General features: G+C 46.8%; 1 protein-coding gene across 4 annotated transcripts in view; it reads left to right on the top strand.

Annotated features, from left to right (window-relative positions):
- VWA8 (von Willebrand factor A domain containing 8) overlaps positions 1 to 22,186 on the top strand; it is a 112,294-nt gene that overhangs the window by 60,289 nt on the left and 29,819 nt on the right. For 2 of the 4 annotated variants that reach the window (XM_083448528.1, XM_083448527.1), the window contains exons 27-33: positions 57 to 156; positions 361 to 499; positions 2,107 to 2,297; positions 12,375 to 12,491; positions 13,599 to 13,663; positions 13,776 to 13,901; positions 15,767 to 15,876. In XM_083448528.1, the coding sequence (XP_083304654.1) occupies positions 57 to 156; positions 361 to 499; positions 2,107 to 2,297; positions 12,375 to 12,491; positions 13,599 to 13,663; positions 13,776 to 13,901; positions 15,767 to 15,876 (848 nt within the window). Of the gene's footprint in view, positions 1 to 56; positions 157 to 360; positions 500 to 2,103; positions 2,298 to 12,374; positions 12,492 to 13,598; positions 13,664 to 13,775; positions 13,902 to 15,766; positions 15,877 to 22,186 lie in introns of all 4 variants that reach the window. The other 2 variants (XM_083448526.1, XM_083448525.1) reach the window with 1 other exon arrangement.

Below are 22,186 nucleotides of genomic sequence, written 5' to 3'. Positions count from 1 at the left end.
CTACCTACCTACCTACCTAAAAAACAAAAAAATAATAATAGTTTTTTGTTGGGCAGGTTGCCATTGCCAAGTGCAAAATTAATGGGCTACTGGAAAGTCAGCCAGCCGCAACAGAAACTTTTGTGCCCCACTGAAACACACCACATAGATATAAAGGTAAGATTTTAAAAAATAAATCTTAATGTTGACTGTAAGCATACCCTATTTTCCAGGATTTTAAAACCATACAGAATGTTTTCATGTATTCACAATTTGTAGTCTACCAATTCCAGGGCTGGACCCTTAGAGGCCCTAAGCATTTAAAAGATTTTGGTGCCCGCATATGTGTCTAATTCAAAATATAAATTATATTTCTTTTAGGGTCCAATGTACTTAAATGTGCAGGCATTCCCACTGGAAAGACACGAAGCCCGATCCCTGAGCTTTACAGAAGAACGTGCCTTTTGGTCATTGCCTTTGAATGAAGTTAATTTAGTGTGCGATGTTGCTGCGGCGCAAGGTAGAGTATAATTTTTATTTTCTGTTTATTTAGTGATGATGAGAAACTGTACAAATGTGTAGATATCTATAATTATAATTATAAGTATAATTATAATTTATTATTATTATTATTATTATTATTATTATTATTATTATTATTATTATTATCTATACCCCGCTCTCCCCAGCCAAGGCCGGGCTCAGGGCAGCTAACAAGCAATAATAAAAACAAGCTGAATGAATACAACTTAAAAGCAAGATTAAAATACAACATTAAAATATTGAAACATTAAAATATTAAAATGCAGCCTCATCACAGGAGGAGAAAGGAAAAAAGAAAGAGGGGGAGGGAATTAAAATGGCTCCAAGCCAAAGGCCAGGCGGAACAACTCTGTCTTACAGGCCCTGCAGAAAGAAATCAGATCCCGCAGGGCCCTGGTCTCATGAGACAGAGCGTTCCACCAGGCGGGAGCCAGTGTTGAAAAGGCCCTGCCTCTGGTTGAAGCCAATCTAACTTCCTTAGGGTCCAGGACCGCTAGGGTGTTGCTATTTATGGACCTTGAGGCTTTCCATGGGGCATACCGGGAGAGGCGGTCCCGTAGGTATGAGGGTCCTAGGCTGTGAAGGGCTTTAAAGGTCAAAACCAGCACCTTAAATCTGACCCTGTACTCCACCGGGAGCCAGTGCAGCTGGTAAAGCACTGGGTGAATGTGATCCCGCTGTGAGGACCCCGTAAGGAGTCTCGCCGCAGCATTCTGCACCCGCTGGAGTTTCTGGGACAGCTTCAAGGACAGCCCCTTGAAATATCTAATTATCTAATAATTCTAATTATCTAGAACATAATTAATATCAATTAGTTTGTATGCCACCTTTTTTTATTCCCTCTGCTCTATAAACCTTCCGGTGGGAAGGTAAACGGCGTTTCCGTGCGCTGCTCTGGTTCGCCAGAAGCGGCTTAGTCATGCTGGCCACATGACCTGGAAGCTGTACGCCAACTCCCTCGGCCAGTAAAGCGAGATGAGCGCCGCAACCCCAGTGTTGTCTGTGACTAGACCTAACGGTCAGGGATCCCTTTACCTTTACCTTTGTGTAATATGTGAATACATATATATGCGAATACATATAGGATTATTAATAACCTGCTATATTATGTATAGACTCATTCCATATATCAATACAGTGGTGCCTCGCAAGACGAAATTAATTCGTTCCGCGAGTCTCTTCGTCTAGCGGTTTTTTCGTCTTGCGAAGCAACCCTATTAGCGGCTTAGCGGATTAGCGGTTTAGCGGCTATTAGCGGCTATTAAAGGTTTAAGGGATTAGCGGATTAGCTGCTAAAAGGCTATTAGCGGTTTAGCGGCTTAGAAAAAGGGGGTGGGGAGCGGAAAAAAATCTCAAAACTCGCAAGACATTTTCGTCTTGCGAAGCAAGCCCATAGGGAAATTCGTCCTGCGAAGCACCTCCAAAACGGAAAACCCTTTCGTCTAGCGGGTTTTCCGTCTTGCGAGGCATTCGTCTTGCGGGGCACCACTGTATATTTATGCAAACAATGTCTGTGTCTATAAGCAATCTGTTCATATGTTTGCTTTCATGTAATCTGGATCTTATTCCCGCTTTCGGAAGCAGAAGACGCCCTTTATGTGGCTACATGCAATCCGGTGTCCTTATATGCCACGGATCTGGCCAGTAAGAATGGATGCATTATAGACTTGTATGACATCTTCCCAAGGACCGTTGGTGGAATATGGCAACCGTTTGTGACATTGGCACCTCTGGGTAACCCTCTCAAAGGTCAAGTAGTTCTACACGAAGAGCAGGTAAAAAAAGCCAACATGATTTCCATTTCTGGGGTTAATATGTTAGCACCAGGAAGAGGGATCCCTCGTATTTCTCAAGTTCTAACGTCTGTCTGGTTTTGAGATCAAAAATAATTCTCATCCAGTTCATCTTGGTTGGGATTATGGAGGGACCATCGGCTGGGTGAGGACTGCAGGGCCTGCTCCCTTCCAGGGCCTTTTCCAACTGGCCCAGGGGGCGTGGCCCAGGCCCTCTCTCCCGGCTATAAAGGGACTCCTGCTGCAGTGAGGCCTCGGACCATCGGCTGGGTGAGGACTGCAGGGCCTGCTCCCTCCCAGGGCCTTTTCCAACTGGCCCAGGGGGCGTGGCCCAGGCCCTCTCTCCCGGCTATAAAGGGACTCCTGCTGCAGTGAGGCCTCGGACCATCGGCTGGGTGAGGACTGCAGGGCCTGCTCCCTTCCAGGGCCTTTTCCAACTGGCCCAGGGGGCGTGGCCCAGGCCCTCTCTCCCGGCTATAAAGGGACTCCTGCTGCAGTGAGGCCTCGGACCATCGGCTGGGTGAGGACTGCAGGGCCTGCTCCCTTCCAGGGCCTTTTCCAACTGGCCCAGGGGGCGTGGCCCAGGCCCTCTCTCCCGGCTATAAAGGGACTCCTGCTGCAGTGAGGCCTCGGACCATCGGCTGGGTGAGGACTGCAGGGCCTGCTCCCTTCCAGGGCCTTTTCCAACTGGCCCAGGGGGCGTGGCCCAGGCCCTCTCTCCCGGTTATAAAGGGACTCCTGCTGCGGGGAATCCTTGGACCATCGGCTGGGTGAGGACTGCAGGGCCTGCTGCCTTCCAGGGCCTTCTCCAACTGGCCCAGGGGGCGTGGCCCAGGCCCTCTCTCCCGGCTATAAAGGGACTCCTGCTGCAGTGAGGCCTCGGACCATCGGCTGGGTGAGGACTGCAGGGCCTGCTCCCTTCCAGGGCCTTTTCCAACTGGCCCAGGGGGCGTGGCCCAGGCCCTTATCTGGAACAAACTCTTGGGGAAGTGTGGGAAGTGTTCTGCCATTGCTTCCCTGTTCCAGGTGGTCAATGTGCTTTAAAATGTCCTCAAGCAGTCGGTGGCAATTTAAATTTTTATTCCTTTTTTTCTTTTTTCCTTTGCTGGGGGTGGGTGGGTGGGATGGATAGTTGGTTGGGGGTTAATTTTAGTACAATTGTTCTGTTCCTTTTGTTGTTATTTTATTGGTTCTGTATAGTTTATGTTTTGTTTTTAAGGGGTGGGATCAGGGCTGCCTGGGAGTGGCTACCCAGCCAACACAATGGCTGGGACAAGTTTCACAGGGGGGAAAGCACTGGGACATCCGATCTCGGTGATCATGGGCAGGAGGCGGAGTTACGCTAAGACCAGACCATGTCATTACCGAGGAGGCAGGTTTAGTCGTTGTTTGAAGACTATCCCTGCCTCCGGGTCTGGCCTTGACCGGATGGATACTGGAATCAACAGGGGGAACCCACATGACCTGAAAGTGTTGCTGTGCAATGCCAGGTCAATGATGAATAAAACCACTGCCATCCACGACTTGATTGTGGATGGAGGATTTGACCTGGCATGTGTGACAGAGACCTGGTTGGAGGAAGCAGATGGGCCTGTCCTTGCCGCTGCTTGCCCACCAGGTTTCTCTTACGCACAGCAACCCAGGTCCTGTGGGCGGGGAGGGGGGGTTGCAGTGATTTTTAGGAAGTCACTAGCTTGCACCAGGCATCCTACTGGGAAGATCCAGCTCTCTGAGTGCATGTTCTGGAAGTTGGGCAATAGGGGCAGTACAGGATTCCTTTTGGTGTACCGACCTCCCCGCTGCACCAAGGATTCCCTGTCCGAGCTGCTTCAGGTCGTGGCGGATTTTCTCCTGGAGACACCTAGTTTGGTTGTCCTAGGGGATTTTAACATCCATGCCGACACGACCTTACAAGGGGCTGCTCGGGACTTCGTGGAAAGCATGGCCTCCATGGGGCTGTCCCTGAATAAGTTTGGCCCAACTCATAGTCATGGACATGCCTTAGACCTGGTGTTCACCTCTAGTGACGTGGGTGATCTGACACTAAGTAAAAGTGAAACAAAAGAAGTGCCATGGTCAGATCACTTCCTGGTGCAACTGGACTTCTCCGCGACCCTTCCCCTCTGCAGGGAGGTGGGACCAATTCGGATGGTCCGCCCCCGCCACTTAATGGATCCAAATGGTTTCCAGAGAGTGGTAGGGGATGCTTTAGCCCATGTTGATGGCCTTTCAGCTGATTCCCTGGTGGCCCGCTGGAATGCGGAGTTAACCAGGGCTATCGACTGTCTGGCTCCGAAGCGCCCTCTCCGATTGCATGGAGCCCGAACAGCCCCGTGGTTTTCTTCGGAGCTGAGGGCGATGAAACAATCGTTGAGACGGTTAGAGCGTCGGTGGCAGAAAACTCACTCCGAATCTGACAGGACACAGGTTAGAGCTCAACGTCGAGCCTACCAAGTGGCGATAGCGACGGCGAAGAAGACTTTCTTCACCGCCTCTATTGCATCTGCAGAAAATAGTAGCAGGAGACTCTTTCAGGTGGTTCGCAATTTAACAGAACCACCTTTACCACCGGGGACTTGTAAAGACCCCAAGATCTCCTGCAACGATTTTGCAAAGTTTTTTGCAGATAAAATCACTCATATTCGGAAGGAGCTAGACACCACCGTGGGAGCAGGGCCGGGGCGGGAGAGTGCTAGAGCTCTGTCTGGTCAAGTTGCATGGAATCAATTTCAATCCGCTACCCCCGAGGATGTGGACAGGCTGCTTGGACGCGTGAAACCAACCACCTGTCTCCTTGATCCTTGCCCATCCTGGCTAATAAAAGCAAGCCGGGAAGGGCTGGGCGATGGGCTCTGCGGGGTGGTGAATGCTTCCCTCTGTGAGGGAACATTCCCAGATCCGCTGAAAGAGGCGGTCATTAAACCGCTTCTTAAAAAACCATCTTTAGACCCGGCCAGTATGGCCAACTATCGCCCAGTCTCAAATCTTCCATTCTTGGGCAAGGTGATTGAGCGCGTGGTTGCTGAACAACTCCAGGCACGCCTGGAGGATGCGGACCATTTGGATCCCTTCCAATCGGGATTCAGGCCTCACCATGGGACTGAAACTGCCTTGGTCGCGCTGGTTGATGATCTCCGGCGAGCTAGGGACAAAGGTGAGAGTTGTTTCCTGGTTCTGCTGGATCTCTCAGCGGCCTTTGATACAATCGACCATAACATCCTTCTGGACCGTCTAGAGGGGCTGGGAGCTGGGGGCACTGTTATACAGTGGTTTCGCTCCTTCCTCCTGGGCCGTGTTCAGAAAGTGGTGGTGGGGGATGAGTGTTCAGACCCCTGGGCCCTCACTTGTGGGGTGCCTCAGGGTTCCGTCCTCTCCCCCATGCTTTTTAACATCTATATGAAGCCGCTGGGAGAGATCATCAGGGGGTTTGGACTGGGTGTCCATCAATATGCAGATGATACCCAGCTCTACCTCTCTTTCAAATCAGAACCAGTGAAGGCGGTGAAGGTCCTGTGTGAGTGCCTGGAGGCGGTTGGAGGATGGATGGTGGCTAATGGATTGAAGTTGAATCCTGACAAGACAGAAGTACTGTTTTTGGGGGACAGGAGGCGGGCTGGTGTGGAGGACTCCCTGGTCCTGAATGGGGTAACTGTGCCCCTGAAGGACCAGGTGCGCAGCCTGGGAGTCATTTTGGACTCACAGCTGTCCATGGAGGCACAGGTCAATTCTGTATCCAGGGCAGCTGTCTACCAACTCCACCTGGTACGCAGGCTGAGACCCTACCTGCCCGCGGACTGTCTCGCCAGAGTGGTGCATGCTCTGGTTATCTCCCGCTTGGACTACTGCAATGCGCTCTACGTGGGGCTACCTTTGAAGGTGACTCGGAAACTACAACTAATCCAGAATGCGGCAGCTAGACTGGTGACTGGGGGCGGCCGCCGAGACCACATAACACCGGTCTTGAAAGACCTACATTGGCTCCCAGTACGTTTCCGAGCACAATTCAAAGTGTTGGTGTTGACCTTTAAAGCCCTAAACGGCCTCGGCCCAGTATACCTGAAGGAGCGTCTCCACCCCCATCGTTCTGCCCGGACACTGAGGTCCAGCTCCGAGGGCCTCCTGGCGGTTCCCTCATTGCGAGAAGCAAAGCTACAGGGAACCAGGCAGAGGGCCTTCTCGGTAGTGGCGCCCGCCCTGTGGAACGCCCTCCCAGCAGATGTCAAAGCGATAAATAACTACCTGACATTCAGAAGACATCTTAAGGCAGCCCTGTTCAGGGAAGTTTTTAATCTGTGATATCTGTATTTTTTGTTTCTATGGAAGCCGCCCAGAGTGGCTGGGGAAACCCAGCCAGATGGGCGGGGTACAAATAATAAATTATTATTATTATTATTATTACTGCCTTTTGTTGTTTTCACCAAACGTGTCCCCACTGCGTAGGAGCTGGGCTTGTGACACATCTTGCTTGCTCACTTGCAGTCCTCCATAAACTTGGCTCCTTGCATGAGAGCTGGTGTAGTATGGGGGTTAAGATACAGCATTATGAATTGGAGACAAGATTTGCACCAGGGATTTTCTGTCCAAAAACTAATTGGGGGTCCTTTAGACACGCCACTTTGCCTCCACATCCACATCTGCAAGAGAGGGATAATTCTACGGCACTACCTTATGGACTTGTGGCAAGCTTTGTCTTCTATTCCAATAGCACCTTACACATTTTAGACAGCGCTTTTACATTACATTCCAACAGATCTCTCGCCAGTTGTGATGTTTGTTCCCCAGTCCCTTGTATTCTACCTTTCTTAAGTACTTCATTCAAATGAGGATATTGTATCCATGTTGTTAATTTTCCCGATAATTCCTTAAATTATTCTAATTGATACTCTCCTCACTATTTTTGAAATAAATTTCTATAAGTTGTCCAACCTTCCATCATATTCTTTTTCTTTACCGCTATGGCTTCCTAAGGTGACAGCCCAAGTGCTGTTTTTGCATCTAATAGATTTTTGTATTTATTCCATTCTCTATACAATTTTTCCCCAGTTATAGGATTTGTAAATCCTTTATGTACTTTCACCTTTTCATACCATAAATAAGCATGCCAACTGAAAATATTATCATGACATTCTAAGTCTAGAATATGTGAATTCTCCAATGTCATCCATTCCTTCAACCAACAAAGACAAGATGCTTCATAGTATAATCTCATGTCAGGCAGGGAGAAACCTCCTCTCTCTTTTGCATCTATCAGTATTTTATATTTTATTCTAGGTTTTTTTCCCTTGCCAAATATATTTAGAAATATCTTTTTGCCATGCATTGAAATTATGTTCATCAGAGAGCATTCTGTTAGGGGAGCTGATCTTCTGCCCAAGTGCTACACTTAGGTTTTCGGAATACAACTGGTCACATGAAACTGCCTGTGGCATATGCAGTTCTGAAGTGAGGCAAAAGTGAAGCAAAATAATAATAATAATAATAATAATAATAATAATAATACTACACCGCCCATCTGGCTGAGTTTTCCCAGCCACTCAGGGCAGCTCCCAATCGAGTGTTTAAAAACAATATAGCATTAAATATTAAAAAACTTCCTTAAACAGGGCTGCCTCCAGATGTCTTTTAAAAATAGGATAGCTGCTTGTTTCCTTGACATCTGATGGGAGGGATTTCCACAGGGCGGGCGCCACTACCAAGAAGGCCCTCTCTCTGGTTCCATGTAACTTTGCTTCTCGCAATGAGGGAACCGCCAGAAGGCCCTCGGCACTGGATCTCAGTGTCTGGGCTGAAGGAAACAATTGTATGAACACTAACTTTTCTGAGTCGGCATTACGCAGTACAGCCGGCACGTGGCTAGGCAGTCTCCTTCTGCTCCTTCTGGTTATTCATGCAAAAGTATGGAGCGACAATGTCGCCATTTGCAAGTTTCTCTGTTCTCGCTCCACTTATTAGGCAGAGCAAAATTTATGGTGACGTAATATCTCCAGTTTTGCGTTGCTAAACACTGAAAATGAAAAGAGGTGTTGCTGCTGCATTTGATGGCAACTTCACACTCACATAATTCCCAAACCAATCATCTGTTTGCTTCCTGCTGCTCTTCCTATCCTTTACAGTCTTCTCTAACAATATAAATGCATTCTGGATATTTCATTTAACTGGTGCATTGGGGGGGCGAAATGCCTTTATTCATGTTCCAGGACCTTAATGGCACAGAGAAATGCAGATAATTGTTCTGCAGGCTAAAAGCAGTTTGCCACCACCATTCAGAGTCCAGTTTAAATCCTAATTTCCTTTTGCAGACTTCGTACAAGAAAGCAGATGAAAGCTGGGGCTCATCATTAGGCACTAAAAAAAAAATGTTTGCTTTTATTGCTCTTGCAATGCGCTTGTTCTGTCTGAAACCGTCTCAAGAGCTCCAGCAGAAAGTGAAGAGAAAAATTAATGAATGCCTCCAAAGCTCTTTCAAGCAAATGTACAGCTACGCACATAGAATCATAGAGTTGGAAGACACCACAAGGGCCATCGAGTCCAACCCCCTGCCAAGCAGGAAACACCATCAGAGCACTCCTGACATATGGTTGTCAAGCCTCTGCTTAAAGACCTCCAAAGAAGGAGACTCCACCACACTCCTTGGCAGCAAATTCCACTGTTGAACAGCTCTTACTGTCAGGAAGTTCTTCCTAATGTTTAGGTGGAATCTTCTTTCTTGTAGTTTGGATTGATTGCTCCGTGTCCGCTTCTCTGGAGCAGCAGAAAACAACCTTTCTCCCTCCTCTATGTGACATCCTTTTATATATTTGAACATGGCTATCATATCCCCCCTTAACCTCCTCTTCTCCAGGCTAAACATGCCCAGCTCCCTTAGCCGTTCCTCATAAGGCATCGTTTCCAGGCCTTTGACCATTTTGGTTGCCCTCCTCTGGACACGTTCCAGTTTGTCAGTGTCCTTCTTGAAGTGTGGTGCCCAGAACTGGACACAGTACTCCAGGTGAGGTCTGACCAGAGCAGAATACAGTGGCACTATTACTTCCCTTGATCTAGATGCTATACTCCTATTGATGCAGCCCAGAATTGCATTGGCTTTTTTAGCTGCCGCGTCACACTGTTGGCTCATGTCAAGTTTGTGGTCAACCAAGACTCCTAGATCCTTTTCACATGTACTGCTCTCAGGCACATGCACAAAACAAAAATATTGAGTACTTTCTTGTTCTTGGGGGGCATGAAAAGGGGGAACTGGGTATGGCTTTGGAGGAAATATTTGCCTGCAGGAAAGGAGGGGTGGCAAAGCAATAAGGAAATAAGTCCTGTTCAAATATTTTCTCTCCTTTCTTCCTCCTCTGCATTTTTAAACTCCCCTCCTCCCATCTAGAAGAACTCTTAACGTCAGCTTCCCTTTCCCTTAGTCGCAATTACACCCTTATTTGAACTAAGTTCTTCCAAGGGAGGAAAGCCCTGGCGAAGGAACAAACTGCAACAAGGAAAGGGAAGCTTTGCAGTAGCTAAAAATAAAAGAGCGGCGCCTCAAAATAATGGCTGTTACATCTGTTGAGTATTTGGAATTCAAGGCACTGGGGACATGAGGTCACCCAAAGGTTTCTTTTCTCCCAGTAAAGAATAAACACAAGCGAAACTGTGCACAAGCACAGCATAACTTCCCAGCCCACTTGAAGAGTTGCCAAAGCTGTAACTGGAAGTATTCACCAGTGATGCAAATTTCTATTTTTATACGCAAACCAATACACCACCAGTCCCTGTTACAGATGGGAGCCATTAACATCTGCAAGGGTTGGGAAAGGGGGCTTGTTATGGTGCCAGCCGACCTCCTGAGCCCACCGCTAAGTGAAAGAACACAACTGCCTTGTTAAGGCTTGCAATGGGCAGGAAATCTTAACCCTTTAATTACCGTATTTTTTGCTCTATAAGACGCACCAGACCACAAGACGCACCTAGTTTTTGGAGGAGGAAAACAAGAAAAAAAATATCCTGAATCTCAGAAGCCAGAACAGCAAGAGGGATCGCTGCGCAGTGAAAGCAGCAATCCCTCTTGCTGTTCTGGCTTCTGTGATAGCTGTGCAGCCTGCATTCGCTCCATAAGACGCACACACATTTCCCCTTACTTTTTAGGAGGGAAAAAGTGAGTCTTATAGAGCAAAAAATACGGTAGTTGGATTGTGCTAATGCACATTCGAGACTCACCAAGAAGGCATTTTTAATCTTCTCCTTCATCTACTTTTGTATATATAGGGGCTGTGAGCATTGCAAACACTTTCTTGGAGTTACGTAGGGTATAATGCCAAGTGCTTGGCAATATCTTACTGGGTTGAAGTTAAAAGCTTTCTTTTTTAAGAAGAGATGTTGATTTGCTGAATATAACTACGATCTGGAATGTATGAGTGGAGATTTGTTACATGTAAGGGGTTCTTACATGTAAAGTATGGTCTGAAGCTCAACATCAAAAAAACTAAGATCATGACCACTGGTTCCATCACGTCCTGGCAAACAGGGGAAGAAATGGAGGCAGTGAGAGATTTTACTTTCTTGAACTCCATGATCACTGTAGATGGTGACAGCAGTCACGAAATTAAAAGACACCTGCTTCTTGGGAGAAAAGCAATGACAAACCTAGACAGCATCTTAAAAAGCAGAGACATCACCTTGCCAACAAAGGTCCGTATAGTTAAAGCTATGGTTTTCCCAAGAGTGATGTATGGAAGTGAGAGCTGGACCATAAAGAAGGCTGATCGCTGAAGAATCGATGCTTTTGAATGATGGTGCTGGAGGAGACTCTTGAGAGTCCCATGGACTGCAAGAAGATCAAACTTATCCATTCTGAAAGAAATCAGCCCTTAGTGTTCACTGGAAGGACAGATCCTGAAGCTGAGGCTCCAATGCTTTGGCCACCTCATGAGAAGAGAAGACTCCCTGGAAGAGACCCTGATGTTGGGGAAAATAGAGGGCATAAGAAGAAGGGATGACAGAGGATGAGATGGTTGGACAGTGTTCTCGAAGCTACAAATATGATCTTGACGAAGATGGGGGGGCAGTGGAAGACAGGAGTGCCTGGCGTGCTCTGGTCCATGGGGTCACAAAGAGTCGGAAACGACTAAACAACTGAACAACAACAACAACAAGGGGTTCTCGGCTAGAAGCTAGAAGAAATGAAGCGCTTTACCTTAGTGCCATATCCTAAAAGATAAGGGAGCTGTCTCACCACACTTATTTCCAAATAGACATGCATGAATTTTATGGTCCTAGATTGTGCCTCATCTTATTCCAGGTTGCTTGAACACTTTCACTTGCTCCAGCCTCCTTCAACAAAATAACCAAAGAAGTGATCTGTAGCAGATTTTGGAATTAATCTGTGACATTACATGGGCTGGGATACTGAGACCAGTTTGACACAACAGACCAACCATATATTTCTCTTCTAAGTCAAGGATTTGACAAAATGCTGTTGAGGGGCCTCTTTTGAAAGAAAGAAAGAAGCTTAGACCATAGCTGTCAAGCGTCCCTTATTTGAAGGGACAGTCCCTTATTCCAGCGCCATGTCCCGCTGCTGTCCCTTATTGATGGATGTCCCTTAAATGTCCCTTAAATGATGTCCCTTAAATTTCAAAGGAAGCAGCTCCGCTCCCTCCCTCCCTGCCGGCCAGGGAGGAGGGAGGCTCCAACAGTGTTGCTTGGCTGTGTTGCTCACCCAATAAGAAGTCTAAGAACGACTGGGGGTGGTGGAGCTTGCATGCCTTGTGTGGCTAGTTAATGCAAGCTGAGGAGGGTTTTGAATGCTGGACGCCATTTTGTTGACTGGAGTGCCTGGAACAGGTGAGGCTGCAGGTCCCTTATTTTGGCTGCTGGTCCCTTATTTTCAAGGCTGCTGGCCCCTTATTTTCAAATCTGTAAGTTGACAGCTATGGCTTAGGTAGTGGTTTCCAACAAAGAGAAATCTACTCAAAATTCTAAAATGTCTTCAGTGTCAATCTTTTCAGTGAAAGGAATCAATGATGCCATGAAAATGGCATATGCTGGAAAAGAATGTAATTTTTTACTTTCTTTTTGCAGAGCAATGTTATTCTATTAGTGGACATGAACACTGGATCCATACGCCGACTTTTACTGTCGACAGATGTGAAAGAGGGTCCTAAAAGGTCATCGTGGTGGGGCAACAAGGAAGAGCAGGTAACCTTTTTCAGCCACGGGCCAGTCTACCGTCCCTCAGACCATGTGGGGGGCCGGACTATATTTTGGAAAAAAAATATATGAATGAATTCCTATGCCCCGCAAATAACCCAGAGATGCATTTTAAATAAAAGCACATATTCTACTCACGTAAAAATACCAGGCAGGCCCCACAAATAACCCAGAGATGCATTTTAAATAAGAGGACACATTCTACTCATGTAAAAACACACTGATTCCGGACCGTCTGCTGGCTGGATTGAGAAGGCAATTGGGCCGCATCCAGCCCCTGGGCCTTAGGTTGCCTACCCCTGAGGTAAGGCATCCCAGTAGCCAACTATGTTTTGTGTGAAATGAGAAGCTTCGGTCTCCTGCAAGCCTAGTTATCGGAGTTTTTTCTGTCTAGCCTTTATGAACAGCAACACATAAAGGAAGCTCTTCCCTTCGAAACCTCATGCCAGGGTGCATTTCTTTAGTTTTTTGTTTTTTTATGGTACTACAGAACAACTGTTTTTGCTTGCAGGTACTAACATAGCTACTCTTCAGGAATTTGTATGCATGTGTTTTTAATTAAATTTCCCTTACAGTCAGATATAGGAAAAGGGCTTTGGAGGAGCTATGTAGCTGTGATGCAGTATCATTTGCATGTGAAAGGGCCTCTTGTTCAATACCCAGGATCTCAATTCAAAAGAACTAGAAATATCTCGGGCTAAATTCTTCAAGAGTAGGGTAAAGTCTTCTGTCCTAGATGGACCCAGTGGTCTGACAGCTTCACATGATAAATCTCTTTTGTTCCAGTCTCAATCCAGTTTACGTCGAATAAACCAGGGAATCTGTGGTTATAAGCATTTATATATCAGTAGAGTGCACCCTGCTGGTTTTTGGAATATAGTACTATATTTTTTGCCAAACAAGGTCTCTATGGAAGTAAAAGCCTGATCTGAAGCACTTTTCATTCATCTAGATAGAGGCCAAATATTCATTTGCTGTTTGTTTGTTTTTCCTCCTGTAAGCAGGCAGACAACTCTTTTTACAACTGAAGTTACGATGAATTTGGTAACTTTGTGAGTTTGAATTGGGTAATTTTGTAATTTGTTTTTTTCTTAGAAGAGTCACAAAATGTGCAGGGAGTTTTCACACAAAAACTGGCTGGTGTTCTATAAAGAAGAAGGGTGAGAAAGAACTCCTGTTTCCTATTCCCTCCCCTCACGGCAAAAAAACCAGGCCCCTCTCCTGCGTATGTCCTCAGCCTAATTTTGTCTTTCTTACCCCTTTATTTTCCAGGAGTCACCTTACTGTTTTAGATGTCCTGGAGGGCCGTGCTCACACCATCACGCTGCCTATCAAACTCTTCTCCGTCTTTTTGGTGGCTGAAGACCACTGGCTCCTGGTCGAGAGCAAAACAAACCAGTAAGATAAACATACTACAGATATGCCTGTATGTTCCACCCAGAAACGTAGACGCATCCATGCCTAAATATTTCCATGAAAATATTTCTCCATAACTTGGGAATCTCCATTTTTGGTAACCCCTGCTTCTGCTTTAGCAAGTTTTTTGGCATGATCCAGCCAAAAATACTGGTGTGGTTTTTATGTAATGCTAAGCCAAACTTTGGACGCGGTTGGCACTGTGGGTAAAAGCCTCAGCGTCTAGGGCTTGCCGATCGAAAGGTCGGCGGTTCGAATCCCCGCGGCGGAGTGCGCTCCCGTTGTTCGGTCCCAGCACCTGCCAACCTAGCAGTTCGAAAGCACTCTCGGGCGCAAGTAGATAAATAGGGACCGCTTACTAGCGGGAAGGTAAACGGCGTTTCCGTGTGCGGCTCTGGCTCGCCAGAGCAGCGATGTCACGCTGGCCACGTGACCCGGAAGTGTCTCCGGACAGCGCTGGCCCTTGGCCTCTTTGAGTGAGATGGGCGCACAACCCTAGAGTCTGTCAAGACTGGCCCGTACGGGCAGGGGTACCTTTACCTTTACCTTTAAGCCAAACTTTGGCTTAGTTAGAGCCGGTAATCCTGGGGGTATCTGGGGTGAAAATTTGCTGCCACTTGACTCCTCCCTTGGCTCTGCTGCTGCTGTCCGTGGCTTGGCTTAGTGCTTGGCTCACAGCCTGGACTTGTGGTTTGTCTCTCTCCCTATAAACTATATAACAAAGCTTTGTTCTTGATTTACCATTTGTGGTTTGCTTGGGGGAGACAAATCACAAACCTGGTTTCACACATGACAGTCAACCAAACTATGGCTTAGCTCTGGGCTGCATGGCGGCAGCAGGTCCAGGGAAGGAGCAGAGCAGCTGTGATTTTCACTCCAGGGACCTGCTTGTTCTTGCTAAGCCATGGTTTGTCTTAGTGTTCGTGCTAACGAGTTACAAACTTGCTTTGCTCCAACCCACTGAAATCCACGAGGTTTTCAAGCACTTAACGTGGGGTATGAATCTTAAGAGGGACGCGGGTGGGGCTGTGGGTTAAACCACAGAGCCTAGGACTTGCCGATCAGAAGGTTGGCGGTTCGAATCCCCGCGACAGGGGTGAGCTCCTGTTGTTCCGTCCCTGCTCCTGCCAACCTAGCAGTTCGAAAGCACGTCAAAGTGCAAGTAGATCAATAGGTACCACGCTGGCGGGAAGGTAAACGGCGTTTCCGTGCGCTGCTCTGGTTCGCCAGAAGCGGCTTAGTCATGCTGGCCACATGACCCGGAAGCTGCACGCCGGCTCCCTTGGCCAGTAAAGCGAGATGAGCGCCGCAACCCCAGAGTCGGCCACGACTGGACCTAATGGTCAGGTGTCCCTTTACCTTTACCTATGAATCTTAAGATTGGTAAAGCAAATGGAGTATGCTTTGTAATGGTGCCTACAAGGATCAAGACTATCTGCAGTCATCACAAAAAGATTACCTCTGTGATCTCCTACCCCAAATTTAAGAGTGGGGAACATTTTTACTGTGCCCAGGGAGGTGGGGCTGCCCCTTTCCTGTGGCCGCATCACAGCTGTGGCACCTCATGAACATCAGCAACATATGTGGGAAGAAGAAGTCATGTCATCAGCCTGTCTCCCATAATCCCCTGCTTAAAGATGTTGCTGGTATTATACTGGAAGGAAGGAGTCATTTTGAAGTGGTAGCTACATCACTGTTAACCTGAGAATAAGTCACAAAGATAATTTGAGGGTGGGAGAGAGAGATTGGGGAGATCTAACAATTGTGACGGTGTTGATCAGTGCAATGGACAAGAGATAAATATGACCGTGTTAAATAACCACTGGGCAATTCCACCTGATTTGCAGAAAATATCTTTTAACTAAGCCTACACATATGGAATCTGAAATGAATGGAATTTGCCAGTTACACGCACTGAATGAAGAGCCAACGGAGACCGAATCTGGGATAAAAACAGGTAGGGAATTTAAAATTGATTTGGCACTGCATGAGTCAGGTTTCCACCTGGTCACACGTATTATGTGAATTAAAAGCTTTAAAGGGACAATTCCCAGTCTTACTACAAGATTGTGGCCTCTTCTACAATTGTGTCCCTTCCAAATGCCAAAGTAGGAGAGTTAAAACTTCAGATGACAAGATGTTGTGACTCACATCCAAAGAAAGTTTATATTCAGTCTAATTGAAATCAACAGGAAAAGTTACTTGCAACTCATTTATGTCTTCCTGATTTAACTGGGAGCCTCAGTACAGGCGGCAAGCATTTGAGGCGTGTCCAATAGCCACACAACTGCCAAAATTAGGGTCCTTTGGGACCTGGAAGAGGGTGGGGCAGGGCGTAACCGGGCAGAGGGTATGCTCCGCCGATGCACACGAGGGCCGAGAACAGAACTCCCGTGCGAAATGGTCACTGCCCCTACTTACTTCTCACAGTTCTCCCCATGTCAGGACTAGCATGTCAGGAAGAAAGATTTTAGTCTAGCCTCCTACTGTCTCAGTGAGAACCTCACATAGTTCCCAACAGTGCGAATGGAAGCTGGCAGAGCCACCATACAGGTGAAACTCGGAAAATCAGAATATCGTGGAAAAGTTAGTTTATTTCAGCAATTCAACTTAAAAGGTGAAACTAATATATGAGATAGACTCATGACATGCAAAGCGAGATATGTCAAGCCTTTATTTGTTATAATTGTGATGATCATGGCGTACAGCTGATGAAAACCCCAAATTAACAATCTCAGAAAATTAGAATATTAAATGAAATCAGCAAAACAAGGACTGCAAATAGAGCATTATTGGACCTCTGAGAAGTAGAAGCATGCATATGTACTCAGTACTTGGTTTGGGCCCCTTTTGCATCAATTACTGCCTCTATGCGGTCTGGAATGGATGCTATCAGCCTGTGGCACTGCTGAGGTGTTATGGAAGACCAGGAAGCTTCAATAGCAGCCTTCAGCTCTTCTGCATTGCTCGGTCTCATGTCTCTCATCTTTCTCTTGGCAATGCCCCATAGATTCTCTATGGGGTTCAGGTCAGGCGAGTTTGCTGGCCAATCAAGCACAGTAATCCCATGGGCATTGAACCAGGTTTTGGTACTTTTGGCAGTGTGGGCAGGTGCCAAAGTCCTGCTAGAAAATGAAGTCAGCATCCCCATAAAGCTCATCTGCGGAAGGAAGCATGTAGCGCTCCAAAATCTCCTGGTAGACGGCTGCATTGACCCTGGACTTAATGAAGCACAGTGGACCAACACCAGCTGATGACATGGCTCCCCAAATCTCTTTTCTGATGAGAGCAGCTTTTGCATCTCATTTGGAAACCAAGGACCGAGAGTCTGGAGGAAGAATGGGGAGGCACACAATGCCAGGTGCTTGAAATCCAGTGTGAAGTTTCTGTCACGGCTAAAATGGCCGCTGTTTCTTTAATGCGAATAAAGCCGGGTCAGCATGACTCAGCGACTTGCAGCAGGTTGTATATATAAGTGAGAAATGTTAGTTTGTGCTGTGGCTGGTGTTTGGGTTGGTTGGTTGTTGGTGCTGGTGTGTGTAGTTATTCAGTCGTGTTTTGCACAAGGACTTTTAATAAAACTCTGCAAGGATATTCTCGTGGACTCTTTTTGTGCTGACAAGGAGACTAAGGAGATAAAGGGAGGTCAGAACCCTTTCCTTCTTTTTTTGCTTTTTACAAACACTGGGCCAGGTTATGGGCCCAGTGTTTCTGAGCATGTGCAGAGTGCAAAACGACTGACAGCACCTCAGTAGGGAGCTGGTGAGTCCTGGTGGTGTACGGAGCCAGTGGCTGTGCGTTGGAGCAGTTGGTGGCAAGCTGTAACTGTCTGCAGTGATGCTGGAGCGGCTAGGATCTGAGGATCAAGAAAGCACTCAGCGTCGGCTACTGGAACAGTTTGAACTACTAGAGGACCACAGTAGGCGACTCACAGAGCGGCTACACCAGTTGCAGAGCCGGGCGGGACCTGAGGGTCAACAGAGGCAGCAGCTAGAAGCCGGTGAGTGCCAGCCAGTACGATCCAGTTGGACTCTAAAGAGAGAGTCAGGAGAGATTGCTGGAGGCCCCACAGAAGGGGCTCAGCAAGCACCAGCAGAGATGGCAGATTTCCAGTCTTCCCAAGTTGTAAATATTGGGGGAGGCATCCCTTTTGAACTTCTCTCAGAAAGCAACTGGCTGAGTTGGTCAATTAAAATGCAGCAGTTGTTAAGGAGAGATGGACTATGGGACTGTGTTGAAACTGAGGTTTTGAGACGGGACACTGCTGAGAAAAAACGGCTAGATGAAAGGGCCCGTGCCCAAATTATGCTGTGTTTGAGCAACTCTCAGTTATTGCATGTAGCAAATGCCAGCACAGCGTTTGAGTGCTGGAATTTATTAAGGGCAATGCATGTCAGAGAAACTGCTGGAACTATCATTTCTCTGGCCAGAAGGCTGTTCAGGACTGTTATGAAAGAAGGTGAGAGTTTGGCAACTCATCTTCAAACGCTGAAATCTCTGTTTCTTCAACTACAGCAGAGAGGTAAGCGTTATGATGAGACTGACCAAACCTACATTATCCTTTCAAGTTTGCCTGAAAGCTGGTTGCCTGTGATTAACAGCATGGAGAGTATGCGTCCCCGAGATCTGACCCTTGAGTATGTGGTTGGAAGATTGACCGAAGAAGCAGAAAGAAGGTCAGATAGACAGGCTGAACTCCAAGAGCGGAGGAGTTACAGCCAAGGGGGCCAGCAGCAGAATCTGCCAATGGAGCAACGCCAAGGTTTGGACTTGGCAATGGCGGTGAGGAGGTGCTATAGATGCAACCAACCCGGGCATCTCCAACGTCAATGCAGGGCAAGACTTCCAGGAGACGACGTGGAGCAGAGACAGCAATCGATGCAGAAACGTAAGCAGAAGGGGTTCTCTTCAGGGAAGAAGAACACGCGTTCTGCTCAGTTTGTGTCTGCATTTTCTCGGGAGGAGAGGAAGATACCTCGAGGAACATGGTTGCTGGACTCTGGGAGCAGCAGGATTATCTGCAACCGTCGGGAGGACTTTAAGACCCTGGGGAAGCCAGCTGATGGTAAAGACTCAATCTATCTTGCTGATGGTCGTAGAAGCAAGATTGATGGCCAGGGAACATGTTTCCTGCAGTGCTTGAACACTACTCTACCAGAGACACTGTTTGTCAGCAGTTTGGACTATTGTTTGCTGTCTGTAAGCTGTTTGATTAAAGCAGGGTATAGTGTTAAGTTCACGCAGGATGGCTGTCTGATAAAGAATGGAACTCAGGTATGTGGCCGTGCAAAGATGGAAAATGGGTTATATGTAATGCAGGGCAAGCCTGTTAAAGCAGCCCAGGTGGTTCAGGATAATTTGCCAGTTCATAAGGGGTGTGTACATGAACTGCACAGAAAACTGGGTCACGCCAATTTCCGTGTGCTTTCAGAGATGCAAAAGGTGTGCAAGAACCTAAAAGTAAATAGCTGTAACTGTTTCCTAGATTGCAATGTATGTAAAATGGCCAAATCTAAGAGGAAGCCTGTGGCTTCTAAAAGTGACAGAGTATCTAAAGAGGTTTTAGAACTTGTCCATTGTGACGTGATAGGCCCTTTTCCACAGAAGACTGAAGGGGGCGCCAGATATGCTTTTCTGGTAATAGATGATAAATCACGTTTCAGTTGGTTGTTTTTGTTAAAGCAGAAATCTGAGTGTTTCCCCACATTCAGAGAATGGGTTGCCCAAGTTGAAAAGCTCTTCGCTCGGCCTGTTGTGCAGCTGCAAACAGATAGGGGCGGAGAATTTCTGAACAAACAATTTGGGACATGGTTGCGACGTAAGGGGATCACTCATCGCTTGACTAACCCTTATAGCCCTGCTGAAAATGGTCTGTGTGAAAGACGTGGGGCTGTAATACAGTCAGTAAAGGACTGCCTGCTAGTGGATGCAGGATTGGGCCACAACCATAGGCTGTGGGGCGAGGCTTTTCTCACAGCGAACTTTTTGATTAATAGAACCTGGTCTAGCTCTATAAAAGATATTCCATATCGTGTGTTGTTTGGGAAAGAACCAGAGTGGACAATGCTCCATAACTGGGGTGCTTGGGCACATGTAAATATCCCCAAAGCTCAGCGCCAGAAAGGGGGCGCTAGAGCGCAGAGACTGCGGTTTGTGGGATATCAGTCCTATGGCAAAGGGTGGCGTTTCAATTTACGCCCAGGACGCGTGGTTCTGTCACGAAGCGCAGACTTTGCTGACCAGGACAGATGGACTGCGATCCATGCCAACCCAGATTGCCTACTGCCCCTGCAAGTAAGAGAAGAGGCTTCTTCTCAGCCATTGGCAACACAGGAGCAGGAGGAGGAGGAGGCACAGATTTCCCCAAAAGATGTGGCAATAGATAATACTTCTTCTCTAGAGGAAGAGGAAGAAGAGCCAGAGATAAGGGGGGAAGAAGTAATTGTGCCTAGACGCTCCCAGCGTTCAAACAAGGGTGTACCTCCTCAGCGTTTGACCCTAGGAGGAGTAAGAGTATGCAATGTGAGTTGTGTGGAACCACAAAGTTATAATGAAGTCTTAGACTTACCCCCTGGGGAACGTGCTTTGTGGGAACAAGCCATGAAAGAAGAAATGGACTCTTTTAAACGTAACAAAGTGTTTGAGGTCATAATGCCGCCACCTGGTGGCAGAGTGGTGTCATGCAAATGGATTTACAAAAGGAAAACCCTTGCATCTGGGGAACCACGTTTTCGAGCCAGATTAGTAGCCAGAGGGTTCACTCAGATTAAAGGGGAGAGTTATGATGAAGTGTTTTCTCCCACTGTAAAGAGTGAAACTTTTCGTTTAATGCTTTCCATTGCTGCTGTAAGACAACTAGCAGTGCACCATTTTGATGTTGATGCTGCATATCTGCATGCAAATTTAGACCATGAAGTGTTAATGAGACAACCCCCTGGGTTTGAAGAGGGGAATGGTGCAGTCTGGCGTTTGAAAAAAGCTGTTTATGGTCTCAAACAAAGTGGAAGGTGTTGGAACCAGTGTTTAAATGAAGCCCTTGTAAAACTTGGTTTTAAAAGGAGTGTGGCTGATCCATGCCTGTACACCAAGGGGACAGGCAACAAATATCTAATGCTCTTAGTCTTTGTTGATGATTTGCTTGTGGCAGGGAGTTCCACAGATGAGATCCAGAAGCTCACAAGTCAACTGGAAAAGAGGTTTAAGCTTAAAGCCTTAGGGCCTGTAAGCAATTACTTGGGAGTAGAAGTAAGGCAGGAAGCAGATGGAAGCTTTCTATTGAGCCAGAAAGAGAAAATTCTTCATTTGATAGAGCAGTTTGGCATGGAAAACTGCAAGCCAGTTCAAACTCCCATGACACCAGATTTCCCAAAGACAGTGTGTGATGATGAATTTGATCAGCCCGAGTTGTATCACTCAAAAATAGGATCACTGCTGTACTTAAGCCAGTGGTCAAGGCCAGACATTGCATGTGCTACAAATGTTCTGAGCCAACATGCATCTAAACCCAGTACTGCCGATTGGTGTGCTTTGAAAAGGCTTATCAGATATCTAAAGGGGACATTAAATGTATGTTTAAAGATATCTAGTACACAAGATGAAAAACTAGAAGTATTTGTTGATGCGGACTGGGGAAGCTGTGTAGCTACTAGAAAATCTACAAGTGGAATGGTTATGATGTTTGCCAATTCCATAATTGGATGGAGGTCAAAGAAACAAGGATTTGTTGCAACCTCATCCTGTGAGGCAGAATATGGGAGCCTGTCGCTAGCATGCAACGAAATCATGTGGTTTATACAGATACTAAAAGATCTAGATTGTAAAGTAGATTTGCCTATCGAAGTGTATGAAGATAGCCAATCGTGCATTGCATTAGCGGGCTCAGAAATAATGAAATCCGCATCAAAACATATTGCTATCCGTCATGCGAATGTGAGAGATTGTGTACAGAATGGGGTGATCAAACTGGAGTATTGTCAATCACAAGATAATATTGCTGATTTGTTTACCAAGCCTTTGCCAGCAACATGCCATAATGAATTGATGACAAAACTGGGTTTATGTATATAGTTTATGCATGTATGGTTTCTGTTGGGGTTTTTCGCATTTAAGAAACAGAAGGGGTGTCACGGCTAAAATGGCCGCTGTTTCTTTAATGCGAATAAAGCCGGGTCAGCATGACTCAGCGACTTGCAGCAGGTTGTATATATAAGTGAGAAATGTTAGTTTGTGCTGTGGCTGGTGTTTGGGTTGGTTGGTTGTTGGTGCTG

This window comes from Podarcis tiliguerta (assembly GCF_965153285.1).
Source record: "Podarcis tiliguerta genome assembly, chromosome: 7".
Classification (NCBI taxonomy): domain Eukaryota; kingdom Metazoa; phylum Chordata; class Lepidosauria; order Squamata; family Lacertidae; genus Podarcis; species Podarcis tiliguerta.
Note: the sequence above shows the minus strand (reverse complement) of the source record. Positions and strands in the feature narration are given on the sequence as shown.